Genomic DNA, 27,755 nt, shown 5'->3' on the forward strand with positions numbered 1-27,755 from the left:
ATATGTCTATATTACATTTTATGTATGTGCTGACAAGCTATTTTAACACCTGTTTTATCATTTGATTCAGGTTTCTCATGAGCAAACATTAATTTTATTTGTTCTGTATAGTTTCTCTATATGATTGTCTAAAATGCTGCAAAATTATCTTAATGCAAGGCTGACTGAGTAGCTTTTTCTAGAGCTTTCAGCCACATCTCACTGTCTCTGTCAGCAAATTAAGTCTAGTGTTGTTTTTCTTTCATTTATATTATTATTTTTATTATTCATTTATGGGACAGTGCAGTGGTATCTTAAAATCATGATTAATATGCAGGGGTTACTTCAACAGCTGATTTTCAGAAAATCCCAAAGCACACTAAAAGGAGACAATACAGATGAAACATTTGCAGGACAGCTTCAAAAGATGAGTAAACTGACTTCCGGCAGTTTTCGCATCCGTTTTGCATGTCGATGCAAACCACCTTAAAGTGAGTTAGGCGGCCCACACCTCCCTCTGACTGACCCGGTCTGCTGTCTGCTCATCAATACTCTTCTGAGACGCCGGAACATTTACTGAGGAAAGACTTCGGAGGCAAGAGCAAAAGTCTGAGCTCTTATCCAGCAGCTGTCTGACAGAACTCAGACACATTTTGTACTTCAGACAGTGAGACAGCAGCAGCATATTTCTGCCTCGGCCTGCGGCTCGTTTGGGCAGGAAAACAATCAATGTGTCGTGATTTAAAAAAATGACGTGTGTACCTGCATTCATTGGCATGTGGTGATAAACAGTAATAAGTAAGAGTGGGCAAAAATAAAACCTTTACACCCAGTAGCACAGGAATGATCAGTTACTTCAGTAGTTGAACCCTAAATTGAATTTCTTTTGACGGTTAAATGGACACTAAAGCTATTTGAAGACATAAACTTAACTCAGAGTATGCTTTCAATAGCCCAACAACCATTAACCAGTACCTAACTGGTTACAAACGCTGTATCCCTCTCGTCAAAGCCACCAGACTCCGTGTACAGAAACAGTGATTGAAGAATAATCAAAGAGTAAATCTGTGACTTTAGAAACAGATTAATTGCATTTGCATTTAAATGATGCCTTATAAAAGAAAAATAGAAGAAATGCATAATTGAATTTGCCAATTAACACTTAAAAGTCCAGCTCTTAGACGTCAGCAGCAGGAGCTCTGGTTGGTCAGCTGTCTGGTCATTCAGACACATTGGTGAATTATTAATCACATTATACTGAAAAATAATCTCATTCAATCCTCCTTCACCCCTCCGTTTTACGTGTGTTCACACCTTATATTTAGGAACCTGTCTCTGCGCCTTCTTCATTGTTTACAGCCCACTCACCTGGAGAAAACATCATTATTAGATGATTCTGCAAATCCAGGATTTTGGCAAGCTCCTCACATGACAGCATCACCCAGAGAAACACAGCTAAGCAGAGATGTTATATTTAAACCTTGTGATAAAATAAGAAAATGTTTATTCTGCAGAGTGGGTTGACTTCTTTCTAATCCTGTCTCCAAGAAATTTAGAAATTACGAAAATTGGCTTCTCAATTAATCACTACTTGGCTTATGAGGCGATTTTGTATAATGGCAGATGTGGCCAAAATGGTGCTGGTGCTAATGTTGCTAACAGGACTTTTTATATGTTTACGCATAAATGTGCAGTTACTCTTTCAATACACTGAGGAACCAGAGGCATCAGAAGGGGCCACAGAGGTCACTTCTCCAGGGCTGTCACATTAGGTATGTTTTCACCATGTGTTTGTTGTGGTCCTGGTTCGACTGAACACCTGCTTTTGCAGAAAAACACCATCTTCTCCAGCGGTTACTCGTGTCTGTATCCACTACCAGAGTCAAACATCATTCAAGTAATCATGGTGATGGCGTGCAGCTTTGAAGTCCACGTCGCCGGTCGGAGGCCGATGAATTCCAGTGAACACATTTCCATACCGCTTTCATCTCTCTACCAGTCAAATTGAATTTTTAGAACCTCAAAGATTTCACAAATGATGGTTTCTCTTTGATGGGGGCTGCATAACGCTAAGCTGACAATAAAATTTCCAACACCACGAGGACTTAATTGATTCCTTTATCATATGAGCAGCTCCAAAACAAAGACTCCAGTTAGACTTTGGGTGACATTTCCACATTCGCAGCAGAGCTCGTGCTTCGCTGCAGCTTGATTTACGCTGTCAGTCTGCCACAATCACTCAGCCATTACAGGTATTAAGGCTGTGTGCTCTCGCAAAGAAACATGCCGCTTTGTGTACCCCGGGAATCAGCTGTTATCATGTGATAAATAGAGAGAAGCTGGAACGAGATATTTATCTACAGACTGCACGTGTCTCTGTTGTAATGCTGTGATGTGTGCCAGAGATAGGCCGTCCTCTTCAGCTGATGGACGTCTAAGGGCCGGGTTATACGACAAAGTGTTTATGCCGGTGTTAATCTGCCTGTCCTCTTAATTTGAGCCCTTAAATGGGGACATTACATTTGGACATATTGAAATTTGTACATGCTGACAGTGATGTAGATAAATCCAAGCGATAAGCAGCATTTGTCTGCTTGTGAAAGCATGTGAGCATTTGTCTCTGTTTGGTACAATGAAATATCGATGTATTATAATGCAACATAAAATTGCAGTTTTAATCCAACAAAAGGAGAAGACCAATGCTGCTCTGAACAGAGCTCTGTTGCCCCCCTGTGGAGGCTATGCCACCATACAGACTGCACATCCTGATTTAAATGTCTTACATGGGAGCTACATTGCACCTGTTTTACATGAAATTTCAACACCTCTGATTGATGCCCTGCGTGACCTTTTTTTTTTTTCCCTCTCTCCAGATATGAAGCGTCCAAAGAGTCCCGACTGGCTGGACATCAACCCTCCTCCCAAGAGTCAGGAGGGACAGGAGGAGGAGGAAGAGGAGGATGATGAAGAGGAGAGGAGGGTGTCAGCAGGTCACAGGGCCAAACGAGAGCGCCGTCAAAGCAGCAGCAGCAGCGCCACGATGTGCCAGGTGTGCAACATCCAGCTGAACTCCAGCGCCCAGGCCCAGATCCACTACAGAGGGAAGACGCACCAGAGGAGGCTGCGCCGGCTGGCCAAGGCAGTCAGCACAGGTACAGATGCTTTTTAGACTTTTTAGAGGTATCTGATTGTTTCTGGTGCTGGATGGGAATTGATAAGATTTTATTGATACCAATGCTGTCATCCATTCTTCATATCGATCTGATTCTTTATCAATTCCCCTATTGATCTGAGAAATTCTAGATGAGCTGGCTGTGGTTAATGTTATTATAACATAGGATATTTAGCCTCAGTAATGGACATGCTACTGGAGTTTAAGCCTACGTTGCAGAGGCAGATCTTTCGGCATGTTGCTGGTGTTTCCATCCTTACTCGAAATGATCATTTTACAGGTATTTCAGCTTGTCTTTCTTTGTGAAATGAAGCCACGCTTGGGACGGTTTCTTCCTCTACACTTTGACTCCTTCTTGATGCAAGTTTCCAGCAGCGTAGATGCACAAGTTTGACGTCACCTGTCAGAAAAACATTGATAAAAAGAACCAATGAGCTCAGGACGATTTGGAACCGTTCTCAACAGATCCAGTTCTTGATTCCCACCCCGAATGCAGTCTATATGAGTGGCTGGGTTTACCTCTGTACTGATTTCTTCTGCTGTTGTATGCCCTCTCTTGCAAAAGGGGCCACTTTATCCAGCACAACAGCTCTACCACTGCCATTTACGAAGCTTATAATGGCTTATAATTGACATGCAAGCTCAGCCACTGTTATGATTTCATCCATAGCAGTGCTGATGAAGACTGCGTGACACAGCTGAAAGCTAATTTTTGAGGCTTGCATAATGATAAATTCTGTATGTCAAAAGTGAGTCATATTAAGATGAATATTACACAAGAATATTTGTGAGCTTCAGCAGACAATCTGCATTTTTAACTGGCTTTTTGAGGCAAATTAAGACGACTTAATGGAGAGAAAGAGGCCAAGTAGTCCCTGCACGAATGGACATTTCCCACAGTAGACATTTTGATTTGCCTTAACAGGAAAAGCACAGGTGTAACTAATAACATTAATGATGGCTCCATTACATAAGTGTCCCAGTAAGCCCTGCTGGTGAGACATCATGCACAATACCAGAGCGCCGGACCTGGAGCACATAAATGGAACATGTCTGTTATCGCAAAGCAGCCACATTAAACTTAAAGCAGCTGAAAATCATCACAAAGTAAGATTATTACTCGAGAGGAACTGGAGAGTTTTATATTTGCTTGACAACACTACAAACTGCTTCAAAATGACTGCAGCTTAATCTTGCAGTCTGAACAAAAACAAAACATTATGAACTTCTTCAAATTGATATTTGCTGCAGGGCCCTTGTATTGTCAGTGGTTCTTTTATTTTGACATCCTCAGTATTTTAATGAATTTTTCCTCCGTTGAGGGTCTGTTTAGAAGTGCTACGAACATATGCTGCTTTGTTCAAGAGCCTCATGCGTCTTGGTGCCGGAGTTTGATATCAAGAAAATTTGCCCAATACCTGCATACAGAATAAGCATTGTCGTATGTGACAATCCAGGTACTGGATTTCCCTTGGGTTTTGTGCTGTATAGACAGATGAAAACAACAGAAAAAAACAAAAATACAAGGTTTGGAGCAAACACAGCCTGGCAGAAAAGCTTTGTTTCTCCTTGGAACTTACTTTGCAACTTATGCAAATACAGACTCTCCAGTAGAAATTGTGCTGTTTGGTGTTTTTGCGCAAAAAAAAAAGTCTTTCAGCAAACTTGAAACTGTACCCTGATACCTAACACACCTTGTTCATTCAGGTGTTTATTTATTTTAGTTTGTCACGATGTTGCAAATGTTCGCATCTGCAAACCATGAGGGGCGTTACGCATTCGGTATATATTCGCTATTCCAGAAGAGCCCCTCGCCCATTCCAAGCTTTTTCTGCACACCTGTTTTGATGAGGAGCCATTAATCACCTTCACGCACCACCACCTGTGTCACTCTGCCACGCTGACCAGCTTGATCAATCAGCGCTTTGGGGAAAAAAAAAAGGCCTCTAATGAACAACTGGCCAATAAGATGCAACTTTTTAATGTTGATTTATGAGGCTGTCTCTCTCTGCGGGCTTACCCCACATATTTAGCTGTTCCAATCCAACACAGTGCATGAAAATTAATACTATATCCAGTGTTTAATTTCTCCCTCACTTCAAACTCATTTTGTTATCATCAGAATGTTATTGACTTTCTCTGTGTCAGATAATAGCCTTTGCAGATCATCATTCATACTTAAAAGAGTGAGACTGGTCCAGTGCTTAAGAACAGGATTAGCACGGTGCTTGGTCCCCGTTTTCCGCTCTCTCTATGTCTGCCTATTGTATTTTTGACTTTCAAGTATCCATCAACAAACTTTTATGAGACTTTGACGTTAGCTGGAGTAACTTTTATGGAAATCTGGGTCAATGGCTCATTTTGTCCAGCTTTTTGGTGCAGACTTATGTAAATGTTATTCCCTCTGTAGCAGGTGAAACTGGTGACTCCATATGGGTGGGGACACATGGCTCATGGTCTGATAATATGTCTATAAACTAGACTACATTGTGCATTGTTAATTGAGATTTTGGACACTTATAAATCTCCATCTGCTGACAGATGTAGTGTTGCACAGCTAATTTTTACATGTGGGGTTGTCAGCAGAAAGTAGCGTACGTGCTACAGACGCTACTATTTTTACTCCCTCCACATAGTGTATAAATATCCATATTTCAGACAATGAAAACAAATGGTGCACAGTAAATATAATGCACTTAATACAGATTGATGTGGTGCAGCCATCCATCACTTCTAATAAGACAGATTGTAGATCAATCAAGACGTCTTCTGGTTAGAATTAGTTCATGCTGCCTGCCACCAAAAATAAAGCCAACAGCAGAAAGAGCAGTGTTTAATCTATATATACTGTGTGTGTTACATAATTTAAAGGTCATAGAGAAGCAGGTTTAGTCTGGATTTTGATATTCACATGGCGTCACCATGCAGACCATGCACAGTGCTCTGCAGTGGCTTCCTTTGTGATCCAAAGAGTGTTGACCGACTTGACACAATTTATTGCTCATTACTCACAGCACTGAAGATACGGTTTGGCGCTCTGACTGTTAGGATCCATTGAACTTCCCTGGTGCACATTCAACTGCTCTTCTTTGACCTGACACATCTGAGCCGCCACTGATCCCTTGACTCACCTCAGCACACTAAATACACCTCACTGTGACATGTTCTGGTCTCTTTGTGCCTATTTGTGTTTGCATTTTTGTACTTGTGGGAACAAGTTTTAAAGCTGTCGTGTAAGAGTAGTTTTGGAAAGTGATTCATATGATCTTCAGTGTTGAAAGGTGGTTAAGATTATTCAACATGTCACTAGGAAAAGCCATTTAGCTGCTCCGTTTCAGGGTCCTGCTGTTTGTTTATGATCACTCATTGGACACATTTATATTAATTTTAACGTGTGATCTGTATTTGGATAATATTTTGGAAGATGACACCTGATCCCTGACTCTTTCATTTACGCCTGGCAGGGCTGGGCGATATGGCTGAAAACTCTATTGTGATATAAGTGTTTTATATTGGTCGATATCAATAATTATTGATATTTTTTATGACCTATTTAAAATAAGGACCAGGAGAAAAATACATTCAATTGAAACATTTTTATTAAAAATTTAACCTTCCTCTGATTATAATCCCCTCAGCTATCAAGGCAGAAAGGAAAGGAAATGTCAACACAACCATGGAAAACACTCAAATAATAAATGTAAACAAAGTGTAAAAATGTAAACAGAGAGAAACCTGAGAACTTTTTTTCTGCAGGTTTAGTGCAGGAAGTTCACAAGCTGATTCACCTTCTTCTAAATAAAATGTTTTCAAATATGTGCAGTGTTTTGGAAACATAGCAGAAACTGAGGTGGACTTCACATCTGTAACATACAAACAAACAAACATGATAGACAGCACAGTAAGATTGACTGAACTATAAAACCAGCCTAGACATATGAACAACTTTAGTCACTCTTCTTACTCTAAACATACATGAACTATTCAATTATATTTTTATTGCGAGTGTGTTTAAAAAAAAAAAGCACATGTAAGAGATGTTTATAACCTGGCTTCTCCTCAGTGCTCAGTGAAGCATGTCTTTAGCTATATGATATGCCGCTGCCTCCGTTATGTCTTCGTGCCTTTTAGATGATTTGTCATCAGGCACTGAAGCAGATACCTCTGCGTGGTGGTCTGCTGCTTGTGCGGTGGTGCTGTGGTTGGCGGACGTTGGCGAATACGGCTGCGCTCCAAAGAGTGAGCGCGGCTAAGATGGTTAAACAAGTTTGTGGTGTTACCGGTCTTGGTGGGGACGACAGGCTTGCATAAGTCACAGACCATATTGGACCGACTACGGTCCGACTTATAAAATCCAAAAAAATGCCATACCGGCGAGCTGACTTTCCCTGTTTATCGACAATTTCTTCGCTCGCTGCAGCGCTCACTTTCTATTTCTCATCTCAATCCTCGCGGAGCAACAAACACGTGACAACGACACGGCGCAACCGAACTTGATAATGTTACATGATTTGCGTGTTAGCGTGTCTCTCTCACTGATTAGCGATTACTCCCTACGTTACTCGGTTACCTGAGAGCGAGTGCCTTTGTTCATGCAACCAACCTCGCTTCGCAACTTCAGGTTTCTTCCGACGAAGAAAAAAAAAATTATTGAATGCTTTATCGAACGTATTTTATATTGATATTGATGACGCGTCTATCGCGAGACATATCGCTATCGTTTTATCGGCCCAGCCCTAACGCCTGGTATTGAAATGTGTTCTTTAGGGTTAAACCTATAATTACTTGTGTGGAACTCAGGGATGTATTTGTTGACCTTGAGTGTATTTACTTGGCTCCACAGTATGTACGCAGTATACAGTAGTTTTTGCAGTGACTTACATGCACACTTAACTGTTTTATACTAACAGGAACTGTTGCTAAATGAACTTGACGAATAGAAATCAAAATGGGACAGCAGTTTCCATCAACAGCACACTCAGAAATCAAGCATTTTTAGCCATTGTTTCAAGTATACTTCATGCCGTCACTTTGCCTTATAAGCGCATGGAATTGGGTCGCGGCTTATGTCTGATCGTGGATAGCTGTAGCCCATCATTTAGACTGTGTTGGCATATTTTTCTGACTGAGGAGATTTATTATCTAGAGAAAGAAATGAATGTCTTACAATGCCACAACGAGCTGAGAAAGTGCGTATGGCCTTTTGAATGTGACCTCCATTCTGCTCCAGTTTGCTGGCAAGACAGCAGGGAGCGATTTGTTCTTTCTGATGAAATGCTTCCCTTACTGGCACATTTCTCTAGAACAAGGGGAAAATTGTGCAGTAAATACTCCCCTACCTTAATCCCCTCCATAATGAACACTCCACAGTATTACATATACAGAATTTGCTTCTTTGCTCCTTGTTTTACTGCAAACAAAGTGGTGTTGACTAACAGAAGTGTTTACACCACTGCAACTGTTTTAAAATGTTTGGAAAAATTCATTGTCTATTCATAATGTGCCACATGTTGAGACTGGACGTGTGCATCAACAGCATCAACACTGACAGAGTTTAAACACCCGACCTGCTGTGGGCCACAGTGTCAGAGCCATCTCCTCCATTAATTGATTGTTAAGATGAGACTCACTCATGGGCAGCTCGTGTCAGTCCCTCAGGGTGAAGGGCCTCTCGTTTCGCCACATGGGGCACGGAGTGATTTCACACCTGCCATGTGTGAAGCGGTTAAATGAACCCTACAGCACTGGATCCCTTTTGTTTGGCTTGTTGTCAATTTGACAATACCACAGTCAAATTGAGCAGTAAAATAACTAAAAATAGCCATGCAATGGTTTATTTGGAGCAAGAATAGACAGAGACTGCAAACAGGAAAACAGCCTGTAAATTGTACTTTTAAATACACAGAGTGTCTAATTTTGGCCAGTTGTCATATTTAGGCCTGAAATGTGTGTTTTTTTCATTACTGACTCATATAACAACTTATAATTGATAGTTTTGGGTCTATAAAATGTGAGAAAACTATGAAAAATGGCCATCATAAGTCAAAGATATCCAGTTAGATATCACTAAACAGAGAAAATCCAGACCAGGGACCAGAGTGTTGGACACTTAAATAATCAGTTATCAAAATAATTGTGTATTAGTGTTTGTGTCTAACCAGCAGAAAACCTCCATGATGAGTTAACTGCCGTGCAAAGTAGATTTTTTTTCCCTATAGAGCAAAAAGCATCTCTTAATGTGGTAGCTGATACATCAACATACAACATGACTCATGACTGGATTAAACAACAGTCTTCAGGCAGAAAATGGCAGCCAAGCAGATCGTCTGTTAAACCTTGTAAACAAATAGGAGGGAAGACTCCTGCAGACAAATTCACACAAATGCCAGGTTTTATATAGTATCTCCCAGTCTATTCTCCCTATCGCCTATTTCACAGTGGGGGGAAAAGGAGGACGAGCCAAGTCAATTAAGGTGACTGTTGGTACAATTCAGTCTGTGCTGCGATGAAACCAGCCTAATAATACCCATTCCCTTCCCTTTATTTAGCCTCATGAAGTGATTGCTCAAATGAAAAGAGATTTTAATAGGGTGGTTCTCTCTGGGAGCCTTTTGAGAAGGGAACGGACCGAAGCACTTTCCGCCTCCTAGACTCACCCTCAGCTTCTGAACCAGTTGTTTATATTCAGGGGTCATTGTTTCCACATTTTTGCCATGATGTGAGTTTGTGTCATGCCATTTCTGATATGTGTGTATGTTGTACACACAGGCACAGTCAAGCATAGAGATACAGGAGAAGTGTGTGTCTTGCTTTGAAGGTAAATTTGCACAGCTCAGCTTGAACTAAAGACCTAAAGGGCAGCACAAGGTTAAACACGCCCTGAGAGACAGAAATGAACGTCTTCTATCGCTCTCTGAGATCACTGAATGCATTTATTATCTCAAACGTCATCTCTTAGGCACAAAATCAGTTTAATAAACTGGGAAACTTCGCGAAAGAGCCAATTTTAAGTGGTGGAGGAGATTGATCTTTTTATATCAGATCAGTCCGTGAAAACTCTTTTCCCTCTGGCGGAGCGACCGGAGCAGATGAGGTTAACAGAACCCTCGCAAAACCAGAATAATAATCAGACCAGCACGCTCTGCCCATATTTTCAATGTTCATGCCAGCTGGGTGGACGAATCAATGAATATCTAGCAGAATCCCAAGTTAACATCCTGTCATTCAGTGTTTGTGCGATGTCGGATATTAAAAGACAGGCAGCAGAATCTCGCTCTCTAATAACATTAAATTATGAATATGATGTGAAAATGTATTCCTGGGTTCACTGTGAGAAGCATTAAGGCTTCGACAGCAAAATAAGTTTCAAAATCCATCAGTGATGCAGCAGAAGAGAGAGCAGGAAAAGCTCCCTGGTGTTCTGTCTCTTTCTGTTCCCTCTGTAGGAAATATTAACATAAAAGACACCTACAGTATTTTTACATGACAAGTACAGATACTGTAGATGAGGCCAGAACATTTTACTGTACATTCCCACATAGCCTGACGTGGCTGCCAATCCAGAGTCCAGGGTTCAGTACTTGCTGGTGGTGCTTGCAGCTTGGCTCCATCACAATTGTTTCTTTCTGTCTGCCAACATTAGAGGTTTTCACCCCATTGGAAGTAACTGAGACCTGACCCAGGACCAGCCGTGCTCCTTGTCATGCAGGTCCAACTTATAGAAGTCCAGTGGATCCCTATGCATTGCTACAGGTCTCAGGTCATTGTGTCAGCATGTCCAATACCTCAGCTTTCATCTCTGAACATGAAGCATCAGCCGGCGTTCTCTTACTGTTCTGGTTGACTGAATTTAGCGATAACTATTTTTCAATGTTTTGGGCAGTTCGGTTATATAACTGGACCTATGAAAATATAAAGGTTGGGGTAAAAAAGTACTTGTTCCAAGGGCTGTACTTGTAACCATAACCCGAAGACAAGCTTTTCACTGCTTTTCAAGCATTTGTACTCCCAACATGTATTATCCTTCATCTTTTTCACACATAACCTGGGTTGGTTTAATATCCCCCCTGATGTCATTCATCTTTTATCCCTGCTTCTGGTCTGACCAAGCGACAAACTCTTGAGCAGAAAAATGAAACCAATGGTGAAATGCCCAAAAACTGCAGGTCCTTTCTCCTTTACAGCAGAAATAAAAATAAAGAAAATAAATATAACAAATGTGTTTACAGCCTGGCTCAAATCCTGTTCCATAGTTTGTCGAGTCAACTGCTACAATAAACAATAATAACTAGCATAGCATTGATGTTTGCTAGCTATCTAAAGTGAATATGGGTAAAGTAAAATTAAAGTCACGATACGCCTCTGCCTTTATTATAACCATTAGAGTTTTACTCTGGAAAGTGTCCCTCAGTGGGGTCTGTCACTTTGGCTGTTGGCATTGTTGTTCCTCTGACATCGCATTTATTCATTCAACAACTGTGACCTCGTAAGAAGCTAAAATGCTCCTGCAGCTCTTCTTTCTTTTATTCATCTCCAACAGGACTCAGAGAGGAAAAGAAAGACTAATGTTCTGATTGAAGGATAAATAAGTCGACTTTGAAAAGGACAGTTGTGAGGACGCAGAAACATCTGTTTGGGAGGGTTTTTTCATTGTACTCTCCCCCCGTCTGTACTGTATCTCCAAAACATGTAACATCTAAGAGGGTAGAAGGCTGATGGGGAGCTCCTAACTCGCCAGTGTCGTCATTGTCTGACCGTGTTCATATTTGCTTCATATTTGTAGTTGCGTGCGGCCAATAGGGAGCAGCGGTGGCATTTGTTGCCTGAGTTTTTCCTTAAGACCATGCTTCTCCCCTGGCTTTGTGCCATTTTACTGGGGTGTTTATGTTGCCTGGTAGGAGATATCGCCTTAAAGTATAAAGTCAGGGATTACATGAAAGACTGTGAAATCATTGCCTGCAGGCTTACTGTGTGCACTGATTCATATCTTTGGCTATTTTTGCTGTATGCCCATGTACCTGTGTATGCATCACTACACCTCTGGCTAGTTTCAAATTAACCTAATGTGACTGTACTCAGATTTTCAGTCTTCTTTGATTTCATTTTTCAAAGTGAAACTGTTCAAACACACACATCCTAAATCAAGCCTGAAAAATAATGTTGTTCAGAGGGGCATGACCTACAACATTTCCTGCACCGTTTCTAACAGTTTTCCCACTGAAAGGAAAAATTAAGTCTTTCTTCTTTCTGGAACAAAGCTTCCCCTCACTAATGGAAAATCTCTAAATTTCTCAAATGGAGCACTGCAGGGTGACTTGGCTTTGTGCTTTTCTGAAGGTTGAATCCTTCTCCTCTGTGCCAACATACAGCAAATACATGATATCACAAAAACAAGCATGAAAGCAGCATGTCTGCAGGCGTATATGCACACATAGACACGCATGCTGAAATATAGTGTGTGAGCTGAAATGGGACATTTATCAGCTGGAGTTTTGTGCTGCTTGGCCTCATTTCATACAGCAGAGGCTGCTTAGCAAAAGCAGCCATTTTTAAGATGTCACTTGATCTGTCATCAGCGGCCATTCTGCACAGTCTGAAGGCCTGCAGGAATGAGCGTAAGCTGGAGGCGGAGATGCAGAGACAGAATAAAGGGGGTGATGTTTTTTGACTTGGTGGCTGGCAGATCTGGCACCAAAACCCAGCAGGGACTGATAGTGTTAAAGCATTTTACAATGTTCCCTGTGGCTGCAGCACAGGTCAGGAGCTACCTGGAACTGTAGCTGGATTTCACACTGAAATAAAGCAAGCAAATAGTTGTTTTGCTACTCTGGATGTCAGTGCATTGGGACTGTGTTTGTGAGAACATGAGTCATTATCCTGCATGTGAAGCAGAGTCACGTGGGCTGAAGACTCAGTGAATATATTTGAATACTTGAAAACAAATATGAGGAATACTGGACTAATCCTGGTAGCGAATGTGTCGCTTTTTGTTTGGACGTTTGGCAAGATAATAAAAGTACATTATCAGTATATAGTCACATTTCTTATGTCTATTTGGGAACTGTAGTTATCATTAAATGGTTATGCAATTGCAATACTGTTTCCACCCGCTGTCCTTCCTTCACAACATTTGCTAAGTCAGTGGTTTCCATAAGTAGTTTTGCTCGTCTATATGTAAACTGAGGTACGCAGAGCCAGTGTTTAATAGGTCCATGGCTAGATGAAAGCATGCTGTGTGTAGCCGACACACAACCGCTCTGCTCGAGGCCGTCTCCTTGCACTTTCATTTGAATGCAGCAGCCTGAAATCAAGTGTAAAACTGTCAGGATTTGTCAGTGTTGTGCTTCCACGCCACACTTATTCAAGTGGACAAGGAGCCAGCAAGGGGCACACAGGGCAGACACAAGCAGGGCATGTGTGTATGTGTGCGTGCGTATCTTGTATATGACATTTGAGGCCAGGGTTTCAGAGTACAGACTGTGAGAATAATTGTGTTTATTTGAAGTGATTATAGTGACTGTGGAATGAATAACAATGCACTGAAGCCCTGTCCTCCCCAGCGGTACATGCAAGCCTCTGTGTTGCCTCAACAAATATCCAGCCAAGTGCTTCTGGAATGAGTCGAGTTTTCAGATGCACTGAGACTCCTCCTCACCTCCTCTTCAGCAGCTAAATCTCAAGGTTAATGTATATCCTGAATAGAGGGATTAATATTTAAGAACACAGTGAAAACAGACACAAATTGTTTACCTGAAGGCCGTGAGAAGCTGTAATGAGTATCTTTTACTTCAGTAAAATTTGTGATACGACAATCCAAAAATACTATCCAAGTATACGTTGCACATTACATGTTAATATAAGTAACTCTTAAATGTGGTTAACACATGGCAACCATTTAAGGTAAATATCACACAAAAAGCTGAAAATACTTCATTCAGCCATGAAATGCCCTGTTAGCATTGTGGTGGAGCATGACACAGAACTAAGAACCAAACTCTGCTCTGCCGTGTGTCAATAAAGTAATCATGGAAAGATTAGTCCGGAAAATGAGCAAACTATTAGGTAAACAATAATCTCTCCCACCTGCTCATTACAATAAACACTCTGTTAGAGCTACGCGCTGCTGGTTGCTCAATCTTAAATTAGCATTGAGAAGGGAAAGAGCTGCCCTATCAACCTGCCATGATTTCGATTTTTGTAATCCGTTACAGTGTTAACTCTCAGCTGGGGTCTTCTGATAATGTATCAAAAAATAGATGGAAATTAATTTGCATAAGAGATACAAAATATTTACTCAGTCAAGTTCCTTTCACCTCTGCAGACCAGAGGATGCACCTGTGAGGGATTGTTCTGACAAGTAACCTGACTCAGATTCATGCAACTACTCGAATTTTTCCAATAAGTTATCTTGATTTAAAATGTGTTAAAGTGAGACTGAGTTACTTTTGAAAGAGGAAATGATGCAAATGAAAGGCACATTAAGAAGAAATAAAACACACATATGCTGAATTCAGTTTGGGGTTTTATGACCAGTATCTTATGGTGGCTAATGTTAGCTAATATTAGATAACTGAAGATACTGCCATGTTAAAACCAGTTTGCTGACCTTATGACTCTTCTTCTACTTCTGTGTTTTTCTGTTTACAATTAACCTGAATTGTTTCTGGTGTGGTTGCTGTAGAATTTTATCTTTTCCTTTTCCTTCTTTGGCATTGTGCTACATGTGTCTCTACTTCCTGTTCCAGCCCAAAATGCAACACTGTAGCCGCTTCAGCTCTTGTGTGATTCATCAGAAACATGTTGACAGATACTGTAATTTGAAAAAATGTAAATACTTATAAATGAGATGGTGGTCAGGAGAGGGTTAAACTTCAGAAAACATAACCAAGGGTTTTTTGTAGGAAAACGGTACAGCACACACTTAATTTGAATATTATTCAGGCTTACTTGGCCTCCACACTAAACCACTGCTGTTTAATTATGATCGCAATTATATCAGTCACACTGAGGTGGTGGTGAAAAAAATAATGACTTTGTGCTGCACGAGTGACTCAGGTGTTTTGATTGAAACCTCTGCATGCTCAACCTATTGGAAATGTAAACAGGAGTGTAGAAATAATTGATTCTCATCAAACAGGACTTTGCAATCAATCATCGCAAACACCGGTCTGCCGTGTGATTCACGACAATGTCTGTTCTGCTGATGATGTCGACGTATGAAGTGTATCACTTGGATGAGGATTGAAAGCTTTTAAATGTGTCTCTCTGCGTGGCACAGCTGCATTTTAAGCAGGACTGTAAGCAGAATAGAAGCAGATTGATAAATGATGCCTATTGTTGTCAAGTAATGCCAGGAAGGAAATTACATGAGTGTCCTTAAGGGAGCATGCAGGTGTGAACCATGAATAGAAAATGGTGCTGTGAAGAAGAAGTAGAAGAAGGGAGGTAGGATGTTCATGTTGTTAATAGCCAGTCCTCTGCCGGCTCTCTCTCCCTCTCTTCCCCCTCTTTCTCGCTCGCTCTCTCTTACATACTCACACTGAGAAGAATACACACTTGCTCTTCAGACTGTCACCATCACACTCTCAGCCTCTTCTCCCTCTCCGCCGCCTTTCAGTCCGCCTCACCCGCTCTCTCCTTCGCCTCATAAAGGGCAGCGTGATCGGCAGAGCGCGGAGCTTTTTTAATTGAGGCACATGTGTGTCGTTCTTTGGCGCCGGCAGTTTGGATCGCAGCCAGGATGTGGCGCTGACTGAGAAAGGACTGCCATTTCACCTCAGTTTAGAGACTCAAAGTGGTGGAAAGAGACACAGTAGGAAGAGGGTTTTCAGCGAGGAGGCACTTTGTTGGTTTTTGTTCAACTTCTCTGATGGGAGATAAACTGGCAGCGGAAGCCTAAGTCAAACACAGAAGAGAGCGGCAAGCAGAGGAATCACAAAACACGTGGAGATGCTGTTTGGTAAGACTGTTTGTTTACTCTCACAGTCCATGTATGTGTCAGGATCGGTTATTTATGGGCATGCAACAATAACCTCACAAGTAGCTGAGGTTTTATCAGGTTTTATGAACTGTGATGTGTTTGTGGATTCATCTGCATAAACGCATGTGTGACCTCTCCCCTGTCAGTGCGTGTTTTACAATTATGACTTTACATCATTGCTCAAGGGCAGGCTCAGTCTCGTGCCGACCATATGTCCCCTTCCAGTCCCTCTGCATCCAAAATGATTTCCTGGCCTGTTTGTTTTCCTAATTGACCCCTTTTGATGAAGCCAAGTGTGGAGTTCAGACCAATACAACGCTGTCGCTCCCAGATGTGTCGAGTCATTTTAAAGCCACACAAGAACAGCGCTGATATCACTGTGCAGATTGCTGGCAATTATGGGTTTACCTCCCGAGGGAAATATGCCCAGATTAGCTCGTATAATTGGAGCCTGTTAAAGATAAAGGCAGTGTGGGGATTTTTAGTCATTTGTGTTTTTATGCTTTGTTTTTTTTTTTTAGCTAAAAACCCTAAATGCTGATTGCATTTAGGGTTTTTAAATTTAGAACCGCTTTAGTTTAGTCAAACATCACATTCTGGTAGTGCACATGCACACTGCCGGTTTCGAGTTTGACCTCTAGATAAATGAATACAAACTGAAGAGTAAATAAGAGTTTAACATGGATATAAGTAGACCTGAATGATTAGTTGATTAATCATGATACATTGTGTTTATCCATTAATGGTGTGACAAATTTTTCAAACAAAATTGCCTAAGCTAGTTGGTTTCATGTGATGATTTTCTGCTTTCTTCTATTTTATATATGACTTAAATATGACTTCATTGGTTATCTTTGGGTTCTGTGCTGCTGATTAGACAAGACAAGGAATTTCAACATGTCACTCTGGCCTCTGGGAAATTGTGATGGCCAGTTTTGACATTTTTTTGACAATTTATAGACAAAATAATTGATCAATTGACAAAATAAATAGCAGATTAGTCAGTAATGATTGTTAGTTGCAGCCTCAGATATGTTTGTATCATTAATTTTGAATGAAACCTGAGGCAAAGTGTTACGGTATTTGATGAGGATGAGGAGGAAATTGTAATTTCTCATCTCTCAGAGACAGCAAAAAGTTTAGTTATAAATCATGTGTACACATATGCATTCTGTGATGTACTTCAAAGCCTGTGGACACATACACACTGGGCTGTGTGTGTGCCTGGATAGACATACTCAGAAGTGTCTGTGTGCCAGCTCTGGATGCTTTCTTCTTTAAATGGCAGATTAGAGAGATCAAAGGGAAACAGTTAGAGAGGAGATAACTGTAGAGTTTTGCCTGGTGGCCATGCTGCAGCTGTCCCCACCCCTCCACCCCTCGTCAAGAGCTCCATTTGGAGGCTGCAGTGACATCCTATGTATGTAAATCTCCTTCTCTGTTCTCAGCATGATATGTAAGAGATGCGATGGTGTTTGAAATTCCTGGATAAAGAACACATTTCTTATATTTTTCTCCACGTCTTTGTTTTAAACTAGTAGACATAAAAAGATATGTATCAGAAACTGGAGGGGTTACAATGATAGTTGTCTGTTGGCTTAATACACTGGATGAAGCCTTTATAATACAGTACACCAGGAGCACAATAGTCTAATAGAGGTCGACCAATTAATTGGTTTGGCCCATTAATGGCAGTGATATTGGCCCTATTAATTTGCTGTTGGCTTTTTCCAAACTATTATTACTATATCGACCTTTAAAAATCCACCATTGGTCAACCCTGACTAATAACAAGCATTAAGAACTCCGTGTATTATACCACCTAATGTCAGTATGACTTGGTGACAGAACTGATATAATAAAGCTAACCAGGTAATACAACAAAAGCATAAACCTTTGGTAGAAATAGGTAAAACAGACAGACCAATGAAACAGGTTAAAATGATGAAAAGCCCAAGTTTTAAAAGTTGAGTTGAAAAAACATTAACAAAATCATTTATTATGACATTGCAAAATAATTTATTCCAGGGCTTTGGGGCATGTTGTCTTCTTTAGTTTTGAGTTGAGTCATCAGCCCCGTTTGCCCTCCTACATATTTTCTGTTGTTTTTCTACTGCCAACTAACAAATCCTGGAAAATGTCCACATTTAAAAAAGAAGTACAAGAAATGGGTTGAGATTATAATAAAGTCCGCAGTGTGACACAGGCTGGTTTGAGCTGTGTCATATAACGTCTTCATTCTCCTTTAAAACTGGTGAAACAAAAGTCTGCACTAAGGGCTTGTTTGTGACTGCATTGTCAACAGAATGAAACTATGCATTCTCCCACCCACACATGCAAATGATTTCCTATATATCATGGGTTAAGAACGCCACAGAAGATCTTATCATGTTAAAATAACCTGCAAATTACCTCGATGTTCCCATTTGTCCGGCTTTTACTCCAAATCCTCTCGCTGTAGAGCTATGCTAGCTAATTAATTGGCTCAATTTCAAGTATTAACTTGAGTAAGAAAAGCAAAAATGTCTATGTAGAAAGTAAAAAAATTGCTATTACAGCAAAATAGGAAATTATGTAATACAAGAAAAAAAAAACAATATTTCTGCGCATGACTAAAGAAGTTGTCCACTTTTCCTTTCATATCAGCTATGAGACATCAATCTGTCTTCTGTGGGGATGGAGAGACACAGAAAGAAAGCAAGTCCTTGTTTCCTTGTTGTGGAAAAGTTTGTCAAACTGTTTGAGGAGACAGAAGTTCATGATTCACTTTAGATGGGACCATTAATTTTCCTGTTGGGGCTCAAATTCGCTATCCAGCAGCGTTAATGACTCATTATTCTAATTGTAGGGTAATGAGTATGGCGCAGTATGGCTTTAATTGCAATACTGATAGTGCAGATTATCTTAGAGAACAAATTTAATTAGGCTACTCAGTTCCTTGGTGTCGGTGGGATCATTTTAATTTATTTGTGCCGCAGCAGTATCTGAAACACCCGTCATTAATGTGGAGCCGAGTTTTCAGACAAGTTCAGTGCAGATAAAATATGATATGCTGACACTGATTTCAGACGCACAGTGAATTTGCATATAAAGACGGAGGGCCCTATTTTCATGGTTGGTACGACAACTAGCATAAGCAGCACGGCGGCCGCTGTGCTGCCAGCGTGGTATTTTGGTGCTCAGTGCAGAAAGCACAGTGCACTGGTGGGAGGCTCGTTCAATGAGGCAGCCCTAAGAACATTTGGTGATTTTGTAATAATAATGATAATAATAACAAAGTACTTCATCAAATGTGCAGAAATACGGCAATAATTCTTAAAATGCAAGTGAACTATTTTGATTACACTCTCACCAGGCAGTAAATGTCTTTGTCACCATGAAACAGCATTAAATACCATTAAAACTGGACCAGAGCTGTTCTTTACTGCATGAAAAGCTTCCTCTGCAGTTCATTGAATCCCAGCAGGACAGATATGTTGATACATCTGCAGCCTTTGAGCGCAGTGCCATTACACGCCGTCATCCACTGCGTTTCCCTGAATCAACCTACATGCAGACGACACTGAGCTGCTACAAAATAACCCCACACACCTCTGCACTGGCATTACCAAGGAAACGTAGCTGTGTCATTTTAAGATATGATGTAACCATTTACAATGTAAAATAATAATAATATGCTTCATTTGTATAAGTGTCTCACATAAAAAAGACAGAATGAAAATAAAAAGACAATTGGAAAAATAATGTGAAATAAGATGAAGAATAAAACCCACTTTGTAAAAATCTAGAAAAAACAAATACAGACAATACATAGCATGACAGTACATATAATGTACATATACATTACATATAATCACATATATATACACATGCACCGTACACATAATCAAGTAAAATACAACAATTTAAAAGAAGTACAGCGTAAGTAATTCACAGCTAGTTAAAGGCCGAAGAGAAGAGATCAGTAGACTTCTGATTGAGGTAGCATCGGATGCAGTCATATAAACTGCTTCACCGCTTTTTTTTTAATTATTTGTTTCTTTCGCCATCAATTAACTTTCAGAAATGCACAGCTTCTGCCCCTGGCTGCACATATGTGGTCCTGTGCGTTCACATGCTGTTCTGCAACAGCGTGACAACAACATCATTTCCTGCTGAGGCCCATTTGTCATTTGTCGAGCCTGTTGTTGTGATGGTTTCCTATGATTGTCACAGCTGTTTCAGAGCTATGAGAACAGTGATACGACTGGCTGAGAGCATATGTATTAAACACTGCATCCTCCGACGCACGCTCACCTTCAGCCAGCCATTTTGCACTGTTGTACAAACATGAACCAAAAGTGTGCTTGGAGATACCCTGAGATTGTCTGCGCAGCCAAAAGCTTTGCGGTCATTTTGGCATTTGCACAATTAAAATAGGGTCCATAGTCCAAAAACAGTATTACGTGTTTGTAGACATTAATTATGTGAACACCAAATTTGTCCATTACACAAGAGTTCGTGAGAATAATGCACACAGTCTAATTGTTACACTTCATGCTCATTTCACATTTTATTTCTAATTTTCAGGAGTCCAATCTAAATGGATAAATGTGGCATCCGATCCAAATTTTTGTGTTATTCCAAGTCTGCTGCAGAGGCTTGCATCAAAACATGCCCTCCTTTACCTCAGCCCTGCTAACCGAGACTGACAGCCCCAATCAGTCATTGTAGAGTGTTGACAGTGTGAGTTTGATTAGCCTGACTGGTAATGACTGCAGGAGTTCAGGCAGACACACACACTTAAGAAGACATTGCATTGACTTACATTCTGAATGTTTACCCCTATCCAAAGCATGCACTGTACACTGAAACCCAACCCTAACCTTCATCTAATCATCATCAGAAAACAAGTTTTAGCCAATAAAATGTGATTATTACAGGTAGTGTATGTATATACACTTTATACACACACATCTTACTTCTATTGTTAATAAAAGTGTGTGTGTACAATTAATATGATGTGGTATGTAAGTTAGAGAGCTGGATTTGTTTGAATAATCTTGTGCGTGAGCTGTTTTGTGTGAATCTGTAATAAGCATTTTGATGGTGGCATGATTAAGTTTAACAACATACAGTCAAAAGCTGCTGAAGGATTAAGATTCATGCTGTGATTTTCTCTTCAAAATCATATCAAACTTAGGTTAGAGTGACTCACATCCTGCATCCAAATGAGGGCAAAATTTTTCCGAGTGTATCCTGGGAATGGAGCTGCATGCCAAGACCAACTACATTTGGTCATTTTAATGGTTTAGACACATGCCATGGATTTCTATTACTTTCTGGATTTGCCAAGAGCTCATGCAGCCTCAAGATATCTAGTAACCAGGGATCTGCTGCAGTTCAGCATCAGGCCATTGTCACCAGGACTATGAGAGTGTGATCTCGGGGGTCTGTAGAGGCCTTGTGGGCCTGTCCGTTGGCCACATGGTGAGAACACTTTTATGATTCAAGTATAATCAAATGCATTTCCTTTTCAAAATAATAACCCACTTTAAATGCACATTAAATCTCGACTATGTAAGTCAGCAATTTAAGGGCTGGCTGGGAGAAATTTACAGAAGAAGAGTATGACAGGTGTGGAGGGTAAATGTGAAGAGGCGTTTTTCTGCTGACTGTCAGGAAAATACTGGGGAAGAATTCGGACAGGGCGAAATGATTGAACTTGTTTTTCATCAGATTTGACTCTGGAACCACAGGCCTACTTCCCCTATCACCCTGACCCCTCTTACCTGCCCATGTTGTATCTTCCCTTACTGTTAACAATACATACATCCATCCAGAGGTCAGTCGTATGACCCATGATGCCCTATAATGGATTTCCAACAGAGCAAAAAAACATTAACTTGTCGGACAGTGTAGAAGTAATGTAAAGGACAGGTGATCTTATTTTATTTATTATTAATTAATTAATTTTGGGAACATTTTCCTTGCCATCAACTTGATCGACTAGTCTGTGAAATATTATTCTTTCCTATGAAATGTTTGATGCTGTACAGGTGACTGTTAACACCTGAATCCCTGTCAACAGACGCATGAGGAGCATCTGTCATCCAGGTATCATAAGGCAACATTTTCATGGTACTCTCTGTAGACAACCATCGGGCATACGTCATCACAATTTGGTTACTAAGACATTTACTGAGCGCATTCAACTTCCAGGAAGAACTATATGATTTTTCGACCACTAAAGAGAGCCACTGTATCACATCTCTGTTTGGTTTTCATTTGCACTTACCTGACGGAGTCCTCCTGGGACAGAGCACTGTGATATGAAGAAAGGATATCCAGTTCAACAACAAAACTAAACAGTCAGTCTAAATGGGATTCAGCGCTCGGGCAAAATGACAGTTTGTTCTGCTGGAGCAGTTTATTTCTGTGTTGCCACCTTTGGGGAATGGACTCTTGAGGACACTGGCACTGATATACCTTCCATGTCCTTCAAACAGGAGGTATTAGCCTGTGGCTCTGCTTCTGTCTGAACACCGCTGTCTCCATAAAGTTTCAGTGCAATAGTGGCTCGAGTGGCTCAAAAGCTGCTGCTTGGATGTGGACTATTTCTCACTTTTGACATGCATGAAGTTGGCTTTGCACTGTTTCTGTCTCCTGCTGGCTGCTGCAGCAGTTGTGTCCTGCTGCTGACTGAGGACATTTTCTATTTTCTTGAGAATTAATCTCTCTTTGGAGTGATGACATGCGACTGAGGTCAATTGTTACAGAAACCCTTAAATGGCAGTTTAAGATATACACATGAACACTGCAAACAGGCACACACACACACTCAAACTACACATTCTGTCAGCAAAATGCATTCACATTTTGGCATTTGCTGAAATGCTGACTTGAAAGAAAAGATTGTGCATCCAAATCTGGTGACGTGCCTCGAAAATCAAGCAGAAAATGCAAACCTGCTGAAATATGCAGCTGCCAGGAGACATGACGATGCCCAACAATGTTGACTGCAAAATCAAGTGCTCTCTGTGGGATTCAATACACTGTCAAGATGTGTGCATGCTTAGATTAGCTCATGCAGCCTTTTGCCTTTTCCTTAAGAGAGAATCTAAATTTTCCCTGCTTGCATTTTGTTGATGATCAGTGTAGAAAACATGGAAATAATGCAGTAACATTGTTCTTGTATTGCACTGTAGAGCTAGACAGTCCTAATATTAAAAGTATGATAATCAGTTGTTTAAACATTTATGTTGTTTTAAGTTGGTTTTCACCTTTAGGGTGGCATCCAAGACTGACTTTCACAGTGGATGTGCTCTTGTGAAAAGGGCCTCTTTTACAGCTAGCATTCCACCCTGGAAGTAACGCTATGTTACTTACAAGGTAGTTAGCTTGTTAGCCTGACATGCTAGTGATTGCTGCTCATGTAAGAGCAGATAAAGGCACCTTTTAATCCATTCTTTATACTTTTGCTCTTGTGTTTTTGTTTTTAGAAAGGCTAAAACAAAGGCAAACTCTGCTGAATATTCCTCTTACAGCTGATACACATGGGCATGGATGTAATGTGTCATGTAGGCAGGTAGAGCAGGTTTTTTTACCTGCTGCACGGACTCCGTCTTTGCAGCTTGTGGTTGCAGGTTGTGTGCATATTTTGCCAAATGTCAGTACGGTTGGCTATGCAGAGTTTAGAAACTAGACTATTTTAACTGTTACTGAATTAATGAACTGGATCGTTTTTAACAGCATCATGGATACACAATGATTTCATTGATTTATTTTAATGTGCAACCTACGCCCACAAGGTTGCTCTGCTGCATCACATTGCCTCTGGTACAAAGAGATGTTTATTTTAATCATTTTTAGACATTGTTCTCATGTTTTATGTTTACCTGTTAGGGGGCCATGTAGGCCGTGGGCAGAGAAACAAAAATAGACCAGCCATGTGAAAATAGAGACGAGCACTGCGATGACCACCAGCAGTGTGCGGCTTCTGTGGTCAGTGTGTGAAAGCTTCAGTTGATTATAATGGACGCGCTGTGCTGTGGACATGCTGAGACAGACGTGTTGCACTGCGTCCAAGCACCACGTATTTCAGCCATTACGGCCTCATGTGCACCACTTCATCATGTGGAGAAAGCCAAAGCTTGACAGCTCTACCGTGCTTAGATACAGCAGCTAAGCTATGACTGGAAAATGATGGTCATTTGACTAACTATGAGGCATTATTCTCCTGAATTTCAGGCTTGGCAAACTTTTATGCCCTTTAACAAACAGACTAAACTAGAAGAGCCCCAGAACATGCTCTTTCTGACCTCTGTAATAAATTTGATGATGCTCGCTTATCTTCCTTAATGTTTCCCTGATAAACATCTTTAGAGATGTAGCAGTAAGCAGAGATATTGCGATTCTGAAGCCGCTAATGGAAGATCCTTCAAACTCACTCCAGCAGGCAGGCAGCCAGAGAGGAGCATCGAGACAGAAAGCTGCTAATTACTAAGTTCATGGGGTGGATAAAGCTGCGACAGACTTTAAATATCAATAAGTATGTGCCGCACATCTGCTGACTGCCTTTCAGCAGGTCTGATTGGACTCAGGCTTATCTCAATTCAAGCAGATGGTGGCAGTTTATTTTAAGTGCGCTTGATACAGACGTGCAAAACACTATGGAAGAGTGGAGGGTCGGCAAAGGAAACAAAACACAACACAGCAAATACTGCTCTCTCTATCTGTGCTGCCCTGATAGTTCAGTCATGCTCATTTCCCAGCAGATCAGCGTTATCTCGTAGTGTTTGTTTATCCTTTATGGCCACGGTGCAAAAACATATCAGAATCAAAAAATGTTAACGGCCGAGTGCAATGTGCGTTGAATCCGATTTGACAAAGTCTCCTCGACATGAACAAGATACAGAAATGGAAGTGAGAGTGACTCAAATGATGCTTCACCAGAACATAGCAAGAATATTACTTTCTTAATGTACCAGACAGGGCAGTTATTAAAATGAATTTGGTGCCAGTGTTAACATTAGACTAAATGTGATGCCTTGTGGACAATCTGTGGAAATAATTTAAGTCGCAGAAAGCCGACAGCCTCCTGTAAGGTTGTGGTTAAAGAGGTATGCATTGCATTGTGGATGAAAAGACTGCTAACATTAGGAATTTTGACTCTTGATTGTTTTTAGTGTTGACATTAAAAGCTGCTGTAGCTTGTGTCCTTTGCAGAGTAACCACAGTATCCCATGATATTTCTCTGACCAGAGGACACTAGTCCTGGATTTCACCTTGAACAAATTCAATAGAACTTTATGGACCCTGGGGTGAAAATGGGCCCACAGTGCTCCCGTTGAAAGTAGGACAGATTACCGCGGGGAGCCTGATCTGGGCTGGATGGTTCCCCGCAGGTAGAAATTCTCATGAAGCCAGCGGCTCTGCCAGCTGCGGCTGTGTGAGTTTAAATAGACAGTGACAGCCAGCGGGAGAATCTGCCTGTTGGCCGCCAGTCGTGGCCTAAATGTACTTTGTCACAATAAAGATGATTTATTTAAAGACCACTCAGTGCAAGGCGGGGGCAGCATTTTAAGCCATCATGGAAATTAGGCCTTCACTCTCAACCGTTTTGTTTCCAGTGGAGGGAGCTAAGCGGAGCTGTCAATGGCAGTTTTAATGGATGCTAATTCATCCTCCAGAGCTCATCATAAATGCCTAGTTCTCTGCCTGTTGTGTAAGCAATGAATGGCATCATCATTACTGCAAAAGCGCAGTGCACTAACCACTTCTGTTTTATGATTCAGAAAGCTGTGAGCTTCATGCTTTTATGGAGTCGAAAACATACCATTCAGTTTTCATTATTTGACGATGTGTTTTGCAGGCTTAACAGCAAAACACTGTCAGAAGAGGCAACACTTTTTAGCATTTCAGTTCCACATTCCCCAGTGCTTAATCCTACCTATTCGATTTAACCATTTGTTATGACAGATTGCTAGTCTGCAAATAGAAAGATTACTGTTAAAGAAAGTTAAAGATAAAAGTGAGTGGGATTTTCTGATCTGACCTGTAGAATACACTGTGCAGTGGTGACAGTAGTGAATGCCAATGAAAAAGCAGCTAATTTTGTAATATAGCTGATAATATTAAGTATTCATATTCTTATATGGTGGGGAGTTCTGTTGATTTAATATTTTGTCTGATGCTGTGTCAGCAGAAGTAACTCATTATGTCTTATATAATCCATTACATTAAATGTTTACCTATGTTAGTTATTAGTTTGATTATTTCTGTTCTTATTTCAGAGAAAACACAGAACACAGAAAGAAATAGTCAAACATTACCAGAGATCATGGCCTCACCGTCCAGGTGATTTTGTACATTTCAGGTAAATGTAAGCATTAAATGTTCCTTTACCTCTTAACCTAAATAAACCACATAAAAACAGACTGAATTATCTGAAAAATGCAGGATTACAAAGCAGGATCCCAGACTGTTATTCTTAGCTCATCAAAAGTTGACATTCTGGTTCTTTGTAGCATGCATTTTTTTCATTTAGAGGGAAAAAGATAAGAAAATGAGTCTTGACTCAGATAAAGCCTGAGGGATACAGAGAAGCTGGAGCCCAAACCTGTGAGGTCAGGCCAAATCAAGTCTCTCGGGAGCAAAATAATCTGCATTCCTTATAATCTTCATAATCTTTGCAGTTTTCCAGCTGCTTTTTGTCTCGCTATAGATTTTTCTTACACCACAATGTCTCCGGTCTCTGCCACTCAGACTGAATTTGCTCCCGTGCTTACATCACTCTCCAGAGATGCATAATTCATGAAACATATTTTGCTGTAATAATATAGCAAAAATGTTTTTAAAGCTTTTCACATTAAATTCAGCGAATTGAATACATCTTTTAGTCATTAATGTCATAAAGCATTAACACCAAACAGAGGAAGCTCATCAGGGGATGTTAGTGGATGTCAGAAATTAGAGTGTGCCTCCATACCGCCATGTTGGTTCAGACTGAAGACAGAGAATCTGGCTCAGACAGATCATCCCGGGAAATGCATTCACCATGAAAGGAGCCAAAGCAGCCTTTCCTCTCATGCTTTCGCTCTGATTCGCCGCTATGAAAGCGTCTCATTCCCCCTTTTTTTTCCACCCTTCATGAAAAGATGCCATTTCCTTCCCTCTGTGATTGCTGTGATGTTGAGTCACCCAGAGGCTAATCCTGAAAATAATAGAGATTAAGCTTTCCCCCCAGTTTTTTCAAGGTGCTATAATTTCTCCAGCTCATAATCTTTTATCCCTTCTCAATACGGGAAGGTTGGCTGCTGTGACCTACACTCCCAGCCTCCATGAAGGAGCTATCTTCCTGCTCAGGAAAAAGAAGTGAATACAGATGAGCAAGCAGGAACTGGCTCATTTTTAAAAGGTGGAATTACTTTTTTAGCAGCAAGGATGAAAACAAAAATCAAAATTGACATCAGTGCAACTCCCCGCTCAATTCAGTTAGCTAAACCCCCGCCAGGAGCAAGAAGTGTAATAGATTAAAATGCATGTTTGTATGCTCTAATAATCGTTAGCATGTCCGGCTAACTATCTCACCTACTATCGTAACTGTGCTTCACTTCTGCAAGCACATTATTAACTAACTACATT

General features: G+C 40.7%; 1 protein-coding gene across 2 annotated transcripts in view; it reads left to right on the forward strand.

Annotated features, from left to right (window-relative positions):
* Positions 1-27,755, forward strand: part of LOC139349734 (zinc finger protein 385B-like) — a 70,315-nt gene that overhangs the window by 25,928 nt on the left and 16,632 nt on the right. The window contains exon 2 of one of the 2 annotated variants that reach the window (XM_070990705.1): positions 2,853-3,131. In XM_070990705.1, the coding sequence (XP_070846806.1) occupies positions 2,853-3,131 (279 nt within the window). Of the gene's footprint in view, positions 1-2,852; positions 3,132-15,685; positions 16,110-27,755 lie in introns of those variants that run through there. The other variant, XM_070990706.1, reaches the window with a different exon arrangement.

Source organism: Chaetodon trifascialis, chromosome 21 (genome assembly GCF_039877785.1).
Source record: "Chaetodon trifascialis isolate fChaTrf1 chromosome 21, fChaTrf1.hap1, whole genome shotgun sequence".
Lineage (NCBI taxonomy): Eukaryota > Metazoa > Chordata > Actinopteri > Chaetodontiformes > Chaetodontidae > Chaetodon > Chaetodon trifascialis.